General features: G+C 42.9%; 2 protein-coding genes across 2 annotated transcripts; both read left to right on the top strand.

The window, feature by feature from the left end:
• The first annotated feature begins 427 nt into the window (after positions 1–427).
• LOC131706903 (E3 ubiquitin-protein ligase TRIM7-like) lies at positions 428–3525 on the top strand. Its single transcript, XM_059008849.1, has 3 exons — positions 428–925; positions 1519–1614; positions 2874–3525. Exons 1-3 carry the CDS (start codon positions 428–430, stop codon positions 3201–3203), a joined length of 924 nt encoding a protein of 307 aa, XP_058864832.1. The 3' UTR covers positions 3204–3525.
• A 1417-nt stretch (positions 3526–4942) lies between these two features.
• On the top strand, positions 4943–11294 carry LOC131707055 (zinc-binding protein A33-like). The gene is made up of 3 exons (XM_059009121.1): positions 4943–5204; positions 5412–5527; positions 10464–11294. The coding sequence occupies exons 1-3, from the start codon at positions 5107–5109 to the stop codon at positions 10958–10960; spliced, it is 711 nt and encodes a 236-aa protein (XP_058865104.1). The 5' UTR covers positions 4943–5106; the 3' UTR covers positions 10961–11294.
• Positions 11295–12488: the final 1194 nt, after the last annotated feature.

Genomic DNA, 12488 nt, shown 5'->3' with positions numbered 1-12488 from the left:
TCTTAAACTGCAGTTACAATGCAATTCTAGTACAGTCTTGTCAAGTGATCTCAAACTGTAGTGACAATGTATTTCTAGTCCAGTCTAGTCTAGTGATCTTAAACTGCAGTTACAATGCAATTCAAGTACAGTCTAGTCAAGTGATCTCAAACTGTAGTGACAATGTATTTCTAGTCCAGTCTAGTCTAGTGATCTTAAACTGCAGTTACAATGCAATTCTAGTACAGTCTAGTCTAGTGATCTTAAACTGCAGTTACAATGCAATTCTAGTCCAGTCTAGTCTAGTGATCTTAAACTGTAGTTACAATGCAATTCTAGTCCAGTCTAGTCTTGTGATCTCAAACTGTTGTAATTCTAGTGCAGTCTAGTGATCGTAAACGTTGTCTTTCTAGGTTTGAGAGATTTTCAGCCTGTCCTCAACATAATGATGTCATCGTCTCCGGAGGCGGAGCTGGCGGAGAGCCTGACCAATGAGGTGACGTGTCCCATCTGCCTGGAGCTGTACTGCGACCCCGTGCGGCTGGAGTGCGAGCACAATTTCTGCCGCAGCTGCATCAGTAAGTACTGGCTGCGGGGCGGGGAGGAGGGCAGTGCCCCGGAGGGGCAGAGCCAGGCCTTCACCTGCCCCCAGTGCCGCGAGATCTTCCCCCAGCTCCAGCTCAGGACCAACCGGCTGCTCTGCAACATCGTGGAGCGCGTGCGCAAGCTCCGAGTGGACTCCTGGGGCACGGCTTCGGCCTCTCCACCAGAGGGCAGCGGCGCAGCAGAGAGGGGCACTCCGGCGGGGTTCTGTGCGAAGCATGGCGAGAGACTGAAGGTGTACTGCCAGGATGAGCAGGTGGCAATCTGCGTGGTGTGCGCTGTGTCCAGAGATCATAAAGACCACAGCATGGCACCCATACAAGAAGCACTGCAAGAGTGCAAGGTGAGGGGTCTGGGTTAATACAGTATGGCAGTAAGTAGGGTTGTAGCGATTGAGGAATTGGGATACTTGCTGTACATTGTTTATCAGATCCTAATAGAGCCATGTGTCTTTTGTGTCTTGACAAGCCCAAGAGCTCAACACGGCTCATTCTAGTTCACCAAGTGGTTCTTGAAAAATGAATACTGGTGTTTAATACTTGGTATAAATACACACGCATTTCATTTTTGTCTTTTGATAAAAAAAATTGTCCATCAATAAATTATCTTATTAAGCATTTGATCTTATTAAGCATCATTCAAGTAGTCCATCAGGACCATCACATATCGTGACATTAGTGTCTCGTTACACCGCTTCTAATCCGTGAATAGACAGGGTGAGCTGTACAAGAGAGAGCGCAAGACTGGCAGGGGCTGTTTCTTCATGTTGTGTTCATGTGGTTTCAGGAGAGGTTTGAGTAGTGCTGAGTTTGAATCCTGTGTTCATGTGGTTTCAGGAGAGGTTTGAGTAGTGCTGAGTTTGAATCCTGTGTTCATGTGGTTTCAGGAGAGGTTTGAGTAGTGCTGAGTTTGAATCCTGTGTTCATGTGGTTTCAGGAGAGGTTTGAGTCGGCGCTGACTGAGTTTGAAGAACAGAAGGAAAAAATCCGGACTATGCACTCGAAACACGAGAGAGAGCTGAATGACCTAAAGGTAGGACCGAGAGACAGAACCACTCAGAGTTACTACAAACATCATAGAAAGGGGAGGTCAAAAAAGCTAATAAAGCTACAGAGGTAAGAGAATGGATTTTAAAGATGGCTTAACGCTCTTTCAAAGGGAAGACCAGTATTAATGTTAATAAAGCTACAGAGGTAAGAGAATGGATTTTAAAGATGGGTTAGCGCTCTTTCAAAGGAAAGACCAGTATTAATGTTAATAAAGCTACAGAGGTAAGAGAATGGATTTTAAAGATGGGTTAGCGCTCTTTCAAAGGGAAGACCAGTATAAATGTTAATAAAGCTACAGAGGTAAGAGAATGGATTTTAAAGATGGGTTAGCGCTCTTTCAAAGGGAAGACCAGTATTAATGTTAATAAAGCTACAGAGGTAAGAGAATGGATTTTAAAGATGGGTTAGCACTCTTTCAAAGGGAAGACCAGTATTAATGTTAATAAAGCTATAGAGGTAAGAGAATGGATTTTGAAGATGGCTTAATGCTCTTTCAAAGGGAAGACCAGTGATAGTGTTAACCATCAGTTAGTATTAACTAAAGCTAATAAGAGGTAAGAGATTGCATGCATCCAAGTGTAGGGCAGCTCCCTCTAATCAAGTTGAAAGTGGATTTCATTCTCTTGCACTCTTTGCTGTGTCGGGGGGTCTGTCATACAAAGAGTGCCCAAGAAACTCACTCAGCTTGATTAGAGGTAGCCACCGAACACTTAGAAACATATTAGAAGTAATTCAATATAAATAAAAAACAGGTGAAAAGCTATTACTGACATATTGAATCTGTTTCTATACAACCTGTTGTGGTTTAAACGTTTCAAATGCTTTGAGATCACACACTCCGTGTACCTGCTGCTAATAGGTTCCAGTGGGGATGTGGCTTATAATCTATTTAAAGTCCTTGTTGGTCTCTCTAGGGCTGTGCTGATTCTGGTACTCGGAATTGCCTTTAAGAAGTATTTATCAGCAGATATTAAATAAATCCCTTCTAACGGGTTGATTTCAAACAAAAACTGCTGTCCTTCCCTCACCTTTACAACTGAGTACCAATCAATGGCAATTCATTAACTTCCGCATTGTGTGTTTTAAAAGCTGATTAGAAGCACATTTTCCAATCAGCTTTTAAAACACTCGATGCAGAAGGACAGCTTTTCTTGCTGGATTTGTTTAATACCTGTTGATAATCTCAGCACACTCCTCATGCACAGCCCTCAGTTCATGTGTGCTGGTGTGTTTGCTCCTGAGGACTCTGCTGCCTCTCTTGAGAGGGGGATCTGCTCCCAGGTGGAGGAGCTCCTGCAGTTCCTGGAGGCTGAGAAGAAGGCGCTGTGCTCCCAACTGCAGGCTGACCTGCGCAGGCTGGAGCAGCAGAGAGAGGGGGTGCTCAGCGCAGCACAACAGGAAGTGACCCACCTGCAGCAGGACGTGACCTCACTGCAGGGCAGGCTGGCAAGGGAGGGGCTGGAGAAGGATGGGCAAGAAGTGGGCGACGCCCCAGCGCTAATTAAGGAAAGTGACTTCCTGTTTTTTTTTATTATTATTATTATGGAAGTTTATGTAAGTTTGTTAGCGTGAAGGATTGCGATTCTTTTAACTTTTGAGCAGCTTTTTGGCTGGATTTGAAAGTGTGTATACAGCTTCATACCTGCAGAGGAACTGAACTGCTTGACTCAGTTTCTTCTAGATTCAGTCACACTGATGAAGGCTCTAGCTGAAACGCTTGTCTGCTTGACTCAGGTTCTTCTAGTTTCAGTAACACTGATGAAGGCACTAGCTGAAACGCTTGTCTGCTTGACTCAGGTTCTTCTAGTTTCAGTAACACTGATGAAGGCACTAGCTGAAACGCTTGTCTGCTTGACTCAGTTTCTTCTAGTTTCAGTAACACTGATGAAGGCACTAGCTGAAACGCTTGTCTGCTTGACTCAGGTTCTTCTAGTTTCAGTAACACTGATGAAGGCACTAGCTGAAACGCTTGTCTGCTTGACTCAGGTTCTTCTAGTTTCAGTAACACTGATGAAGGCACTAGCTGAAACGCTTGTCTGCTTGACTCAGGTTCTTCTAGTTTCAGTAACACTGATGAAGGCACTAGCTGAAACGCTTGTCTGTTTGACTCAGTTTCTTCTAGTTTAAGTAACACTGATGGAGGCACTAGCTGAAACGCTTGTCTGCTTGACTCAGTTTCAGTCACACTGATGAAGGCACTAGCTGAAATGCTTGTCTGCTTGACTCAGTTTCTGTAACACTGATGAAGGCACTAGCTGAAACGCTTGTCTGCTTGACTCAGTTTCAGTAACACTGATGAAGGCTCTAGCTGAAACGCTTGTCTGCTTGACTCAGGTTCTTCTAGTTTCAGTAACACTGATGAAGGCACTAGCTGAAACGCTTGTCTGCTTGACTCAGGTTCTTCTAGTTTCAGTAACACTGATGAAGGCACTAGCTGAAACGCTTGTCTGCTTGACTCAGGTTCTTCTAGTTTCAGTAACACTGATGAAGGCACTAGCTGAAACGCTTGTCTGTTTGACTCAGTTTCTTCTAGTTTAAGTAACACTGATGGAGGCACTAGCTGAAACGCTTGTCTGCTTGACTCAGTTTCAGTCACACTGATGAAGGCACTAGCTGAAATGCTTGTCTGCTTGACTCAGTTTCTGTAACACTGATGAAGGCACTAGCTGAAACGCTTGTCTGCTTGACTCAGTTTCAGTAACACTGATGAAGGCTCTAGCTGAAACGCTTGTCTGCTTGACTCAGGTTCTTCTAGTTTCAGTCACACTGATGAAGGCACTAGCTGAAACGCTTGTCTGCTTGACTCAGGTTCTTCTAGTTTCAGTAACACTGATGAAGGCACTAGCTGAAATGCTTGTCTGCTTGACTCAGTTTCTGTAACACTGATGAAGGCACTCGCTGAAACGCTTGTCTGCTTGACTCAGTTTCTTCTAGTTTAAGTAACACTGATGAAGGCACTAGCTGAAATGCTTGTCTGCTTGACTCAGTTTCTGTAACACTGATGAAGGCACTAGCTGAAACGCTTGTCTGCTTGACTCAGTTTCAGTAACACTGATGAAGGCTCTAGCTGAAACGCTTGTCTACTTGACTCAGGTTCTTCTAGTTTCAGTCACACTGATGAAGGCACTAGCTGAAACGCTTGTCTGCTTGACTCAGTTTCTTCTAGTTTCAGTCACACTGATGAAGGCACTCGCTGAAACGCTTGTCTGCTTGACTCAGTTTCTTCTAGTTTCAGTCACACTGATGAAGGCACTAGCTGAAATACTTGTCTGCTTGACTCAGTTTCAGTCACACTGATGAAGGCACTAGCTGAAACGCTTGTCTGCTTGACTCAGGTTCTTCTAGTTTCAGTCACACTGATGAAGGCACTAGCTGAAACGCTTGTCTGCTTGACTCAGTTTCTTCTAGTTTCAGTCACACTGATGAAGGCACTAGCTGAAACACTTGTCTGCTTGACTCAGTTTCAGTCACACTGATGAAGGCACTAGCTGAAACACTTGTCTGTTTGACTCAGTTTCTTGTGTTTTTGACCGGTATCTTTTTCCTACAGGATCTGAAGGAACTAACAGAAAGGTAAGACTGGAGTTCAGTTTTTTCCCTCTCCATCCTCTCCCCCTCCCTCTCCTTTCCCACCTCTCTTTCTACCTCTTTCTCTCCCTCTCTCCGTGGCTGCTGGAGACACTCTGAGACCAACAGATTCACGTATGAACTCTCGATGTGTGGTTTCTTCAGAACCAAGACTAGCGCATGTTAAGCTGTGCCTCTCCTCCTCTCTCCCAGGCTGAAGCGGGGAGTGAGGGAGCCCGAGGCTGTCTCAGAGCAGCTGCACCGGGGGCTGTACCAGGGTCCTCTGCAGTACACGCTGTGGAAGAAGCTGAGAGCCATCATCAAACCAGGTGCTGCAGGCAGTGAGGCTCCAGGCCCCTGGCAGAGTTTATCATTGTGTTTCTGCAGTTTTCTACCATGCTGTTCCGACAGCTATAATATGCATTCACCAATAGTTTACCCTGGTTTGCCGTGTTTCTTAATATGCTTTACCATACCTTGCTATTGTTTACGATTCTCACCTATGCTTCACTATGCTGTTGCTGTGCTTTATTACACGTTCCTATGCTTTTCCATGCTTTCACTGTGCTTTAACTTTGCTATGCTTTTACTATGGGAAACTTTACCATGCTTTCACTGTGCTTCATTACACCTTGCTGTGCTTTACCATGCTTTCACTGTGATTTATTACACCTTGCTGTGCTTTACCATGCTTTCACTGTGGTTTATTACACCTTGCTGTGCTTTACCATGCTTTCACTGTGCTTTATTACACCTTGCTGTGCTTTACCATGCTTTCACTGTGGTTTATTACACCTTGCTGTGCTTTACCATGCTTTCACTGTGATTTATTACACCTTGTTGTGCTTTACCATGCTTTCACTGTGCTTTATTACACCTTGCTGTGCTTTACCATGCTTTCACTGTGCTTTATTACACCTTGCTGTGCTTTACCATGCTTTCACTGTGTTTTATTACACTGTGTTGTGCTTTACCATGCTTTCACTGTGTTTTATTACACTGTGTTGTGCTTTACCATGCTTTCACTATGCTTTATTACACTGTGTTGTGCTTTACCATGCTTTCACTGTGATTTATTACACCTTGCTGTGCTTTACCATGCTTTCACTGTGTTTTATTACACTGTGTTGTGCTTTACCATGCTTTCACTATGCTTTATTACACTTTGCTGTGCTTTACCATGCTTTCACTGTGCTTTATTCCACGTTGCTGTGATTTACCATGCTTTCACTGTGCTTTATTACACTGTGTTGTGCTTTACCATGCTTTCACTGTGATTTATTACACTGTGTTGTGCTTTACTATGCTTTCACTGTGCTTTATTACACTTTTCTGTGCTTTACTATGCTTTCACTGTGCTTTATTTCACTTTTCTGTGCTTTACTATGCTTTCACTGTGCTTTATTACACTGTGTTGTGCTTTACCATGCTTTCACTGTGCTTTATTACACCTTGCTGTGCTTTACCATGCTTTCACTGTGCTTTATTGCACTTTTCTGTGCTTTTACTAGGGGACATTTTTGCCTGAAAGTTGCCTGATATTACATGGGCTTTAGACAGAGGGAAGGAGACACTTCTTGACACTGAATGGCGAGAGTGTGGAATGGGCTGCCTAGCCATGTTGTTGAGGCAGAATTGCTGGCATCCTTTAAGACATGACAAAGTTTGAGATCAGTCAGCTACTAGGAATAGGACAAGTTCTGATGGGCTGAATGGCCTCTCGTTCATTTTAAAGACGCCTTAGTTAGCACTCAATTAAAAGTGGGACCAGTGATAATGTTAATATGCTGGTAAGAGATAAAATAATGGATTTTAAAGATGGTTAGTACTGATTGTAAAGGGAAGAGCCAGTTGTAATGTTAATAAAACTAATAAGGTATGAGATTGGATTTTAAAGAAGGCTAGCACTCCTTTAAGCAGGGCAGTGATAATGTTTCTAAAGCTAATAAGAGGTGAGGGAATGGATTTTAAAGATGGTCAGCGTGTCTTTAAAGGGGGGCAGTGATAATGCTGCTCATGATAATAAGAGGTGAGGGAATGGATTTTAAAGATGGTCAGCGTGTCTTTAAAGGGGGGCAGTGATAATGCTGCTCATGATAATAAGAGGTGATGGAATGGATTTTAAAGATGGTCCGCGCTTCTTTAAAGGGGGGCAGTGATAATGCTGCTCATGATAATAAGAGGTAAGAAGTGGAAATTCTAGCTTGTTAATATTTGTATTATCACGTGCTTGTTGTTTGCTTGTGCTGAGGTGCAGCAATGCAGGTGTGTTTCTGAAACCTCAGAGCGTGCTGCCTGTGCGTCTCGGAGTTAACCCCTGCACACCCACGCTAGACTCTGTGTGCAAGCCAGGCCTCCGATAAAGATCGGTCTGTTTTAATCTGAGCTGTGGTTTCGAGGCTGAATGCCTGATAAACAGCATCCGCCCAGATACACAAACACACACACACACACACACACACACACACACACACACAAACACACACACACACACACACACACACACACACACAAACAGTTACACAGACACTCTCACAGAGCCAGCAATAACTTAATGCCTAAAGTTTTGCATCACCCTATAGAATTAACACATTTTGCTTCATAAAGTCAATTGAATTACATACTACTTTGTAGTTTTCCATTTACTTACCAAAAAAATTGAAAATTGTGCCATTTTGAAGTCTAACATGGAATACTGTACTTCTGTTATGACTGTTGCAATATCATTTTATAGCTTCTCTGATTACATTAAATACAAGATCTAAATTATGTTTTTTGTTTTTCTTTTTTAATTTACAGTATGTCTCAAACCTAAAATGATACGTGATGCAAAACCTTTGGCCAGAGCTGTATATATACAGTGTATATATATATATATATATATATATATATATATATATATATATATATATATATATATATTCAGTGCCACTTATTATCCTGTGTACAGTGATGTCATCCTGTGTATGTTTAATAGCAGTTAAACCATCTTCATTTTTGTGATTTATAATAATCCGTGGTGTGTAGGGTGTCTCTTATTATAACATAACCCTACACACCATGGATTAGTTCATAGAATCACTCAGAATGGGGTTTGGAAAAAACTAAACATTAAGCAGAAGTTCATTGTAGCTGCTTATAGTGGCGAAAGTTGTGCACAGGTCTGAAAAAGCGCTGTGTCTATATATAATCAGAGAGCAGTTTAGCTACAGTAGCTGAGCTCTGTGCACCTGTGTGGCTCGTCTGTATTGTACATCCTGTGTAGTTTCAGTCTGACTCAGCGGAGAGGAAAGGGTTAACCGCAAGAGAACTGTAAAACCCTCCTCCCCCAGCACAGCTGCTGTCTTCCTGGGTTCATTTACAAAACAGCATTGAACAAGCCAGCGTGCAACCCCAGCACTGTAGCTACATTCACTAGGGCACACATCACATGGAGGTGTGCTAACTGATCATTACAGGGGAGCTTCAAGTCTCATTTAAAATACTCTTTACATTCCCTTTACTATTCCACATGTTCTGAGGGTTTCAGGGTCCTGTTGCTCCTCCAATATTGAGTTTGTATCAATTTGAATCTGCCTTACCTGGCTTTGAGCTGCAGGGAGAATTTACATTTCCCTCTTCACTCTATTAAGGTGTTTGCAATCATTCAGAGTGGTTCTGGTTCTGATATGGAGTGGCTATCATTTCCTCTCTAAATCTGCCTTTCCCTGGCTTTGAGCTTGTCTGGAGAATCCTAACTGCCAGGCACTGAACAGCCTTACTCATTCCATTCAAATCATGTGACAGTGTGACCTTTCAACTCTGCCAGCCCCACTTACTCTGCATAGTCATTGCAATAAGAAGCTCAGAATAATCAGTGATTGCAATAAGAAGCTCTCAGAATGATCTGTGATTGCAATGAGAAGCTCGCAGAATGATCAGTGATTGCAATGAGAAGCTCAGAATGATCAGTGATTGCAAAAAGAAGCTCTCAGAATGATCTGTGATTGCAATGAGAAGCTCGCAGAATGATCAGTGATTGCAATAAGAAGCTCTGAGAATGATCAGTGATTGCAATGAGAAGCTCTCAGAATGATCAGTCATTGCAATGAGAAGCTCAGAATGATCAGTGATTGCAAAAAGAAGCTCTCAGAATGATCTGTGATTGCAATGAGAAGCTCGCAGAATGATCAGTGATTGCAATAAGAAGCTCTGAGAATGATCAGTGATTGCAATGAGAAGCTCTCAGAATGATCAGCGATTGCAATGAGAAGCTCTCAGAATGATCAGTGATTGCAATAAGAAGCTCTCGGAATGATCAGTGATTGCAATAGGAAGCTCTCAGAATGATCAGTGATTGCAATAGGAAGCTCTCAGAATGATCAGTGATTGCAATAAGAAGCTCTCGGAATGATCAGTCATTGCAATAAGAAGCTCTCGGAATGATCAGTGATTGTAATGAGAAGCTCAGAATGATCAGTGATTGCAGTAGAAAGCTCTCAGAATGATCAGTGATTGTAATGAGAAGCTCTCAGAATGATCAGTGATTGCAATGAGAAGCTCTCAGAATGATCAGTGATTGCAATGAGAAGCTCTCAGAATGACTGTAGACATCATACAAGGGAAGGAGACAGTACAATAAGAATTACGAAAAAGAAATTTCAAGCTACCTATCCTAATTATAGGAAGATTTTTACAAGCTAATAAAAATGTATAATAACAATAAAACCTGATCTCCTTTGCTGAACATTACAGTAAAGCCTGTCTCATCCAGCATTGGGACTGGAAAATAGTGCCAGATTATACAGTGTGCTGGTTTACAGAGGTGCTGTAAAATCTAAAAATGCACCCAAAATATAATACAAGTATAAATGACAAACTAGAACTACAGTAGAAGTACTGTCCAGTTATGCCTGTAACTCTAGTATTATACATTTTCCATTATGTAAACATGGATTTTTCGGTCCCATAACATGCTGGCATGTGTGTATTTACCCAACATACTTGAATATAAACTTAGAAAAGACAATTTACAAATCATTCTGAATTCCAGATGTTCTGGATTGTAGAGGGGATCACACCATTCATTACAGTAGGGATTTTGTCGGGACCCAAACATGATGCTGAATTCTACAGAATGACTGTTTGTAGAGACAGGTTTTACTGCACTACAGTTACATCTTTAAAAGTTACTCTAAACAAGCCCCATTTCAATGATCTGATCGATTTCGAGTTGAAGATGAACATGTAATTTCTACTTTAACAGCTCACCAATTCTCTCCCCAGCTCCCTGCACTGTGACCCTTGACCCCGCCTCCGCTAGCCCTCACCTGACCCTCTCAGATGACCTCACATCTGCCCGCTACAGCTACACCCCCCAGCAACTGCTGACACCCGAGCCGACCAATCAGGAAACTCGATTCGATATCTGCGCCTGTGTGCTGGCCAGTGAGGGGTTCACCTCCGGAAGACACTACTGGGAGGTGGACGTTGGGGGTCACCCAGATTGGGACATTGGTGTCGCCATGGAGACAGCAGGGAGAGAGGGGTGGGTGATTCTGAGCCCTGAGAATGGGTACTGGACCTTCGGACACCAGGACTGTTCACTGGTGGGTATTTACCTGGATTACGAGGGTGGGCAGCTGTCTTTTTACAGCGCTGTGGATATGAGGCACCTCCACACTTTCATCGAGGCGCAGTTCGAAGAGGCGCTGTACCCCTTCTTTTACCCGAGCGCGGACTCCAGCGGCAAGCCACTGCGTATTATGAACCCCCAAGTTTAGAATTGAGAGTGTGTCCCCCTCAAGCGTGCAAAAATTCTGATTTAAATCAAGAAAAGCCATAACTTTACATTCGGTGGATCCATGCATTCAAAGAGAAGACACGCAGGTGAGCTGCTTCTCAGACCATCCCAGAGTGTTCAGTGGCACTGAAAGAGTGTTTATAGTGGGGGTGCTGAAAGCCACTGAATAAAACTGTTACCCCTGTATATGATGGAAGCCATGCATTAGGTTGCTATTATGTTAAAACATGTTAATCAATACGTTTATCTATTTAAGAAAAATGCTTTAATCACAGTCCCTCCTGTAACGTTTACAACTTGCTTACAATAAAATGCTTGGAGCAAACAAACCATAAAGTAGCGTATAATGTCATGATCTGCTAAAGTACTGCAATTTAGAAATGTCTTGTTCCCTTGTGTAACAGGCTGAGCAGTTGTATTTTATTTGTAGTCATTGTAGACAACGACAGCAAGAGGCTCCAAAGGCTGACTTGCAGTCTGGTGTCATGCTGATTCATTTTTTATTAGGAAATGGACATCTAGCGCGTCCAGAATGTTACTGTGTACGTGCAAGAGCAAGTCTCTTCTGGCTCGTTGTGCTATGTGCCCAAGTTTTAAGGTGGCGCAGGACCAAAAAATATCGCTCTGACCCTGAACTGACACTGGTAAACAGACAAAGTTTGATGCAGTTTTCAACTTCTTTAAAAAGTACCGTTCTGCTGGATACACTTGAATCAAATACCTTTTATAGTTTATCGTTTGTGTTCCCAAGCAATGTAAAAAGGCACAGGGCATGGTACACACAGCTCATAAGATTCATGAAACTAGCAGAATTTCTCATTGCACAGCATATGCACAGCACCCCTGTACTTCTCCACTGGCTTTTACCATGGCAATGGAAGTAATCATTAGGGCATCAAAATGGGTAGTGGGAGGAGAGCGCTTGGCTTCTGGAATGCGACTACCACCAATTCGAGCATACATGGATGACATGACAACCATGACTACAACAATAGCCTGCACTAATCGATTATTGGGCAAATTAACCAATAAAGAATGGGCACGAATGCAATTCAAGCCCACTAAATCAAGGAGCATCTCTATAATTAAAGGTAAAGTAGTAGATAAAAGGTTCTTCATTAATGGTGAGGCAATACCAACAGTGCCTGAGAAGCCAGTGAAGAGTCTTGGGAGATGGTACGATGGGGATCTAAAGGAGAAGTTGGGAGAAGTTAGACAACAAGCAGTGGAAGGGTTGAAGAGCATAGACAGCAGTGCTTTACCAGCAAACTAAAACTCTGGTGCTTTCAGATTGGTCAACTGCCGAGGTTGCTGTGGCCACTGACTGTGTACGAGGTTTCTTTGACAACAGTAGAGAAGCTGGAAGCTTTAATCAGTTCATACATCAGGAAATGGTTGGGAGTTCCACGCTGCCTCAGCAGAGTGGGACTTTATGGTAACAGAATACTGCAGCTACCAGTCTCCGCTCTAACCGAGGATTTTAAGTGTGCCAAGGTCTGACTGGAAAT

Source organism: Acipenser ruthenus, chromosome 38 (assembly GCF_902713425.1).
Source record: "Acipenser ruthenus chromosome 38, fAciRut3.2 maternal haplotype, whole genome shotgun sequence".
In the NCBI taxonomy this organism is placed as follows: domain Eukaryota; kingdom Metazoa; phylum Chordata; class Actinopteri; order Acipenseriformes; family Acipenseridae; genus Acipenser; species Acipenser ruthenus.
This window is presented reverse-complemented; position numbering and strand designations above follow the sequence as displayed.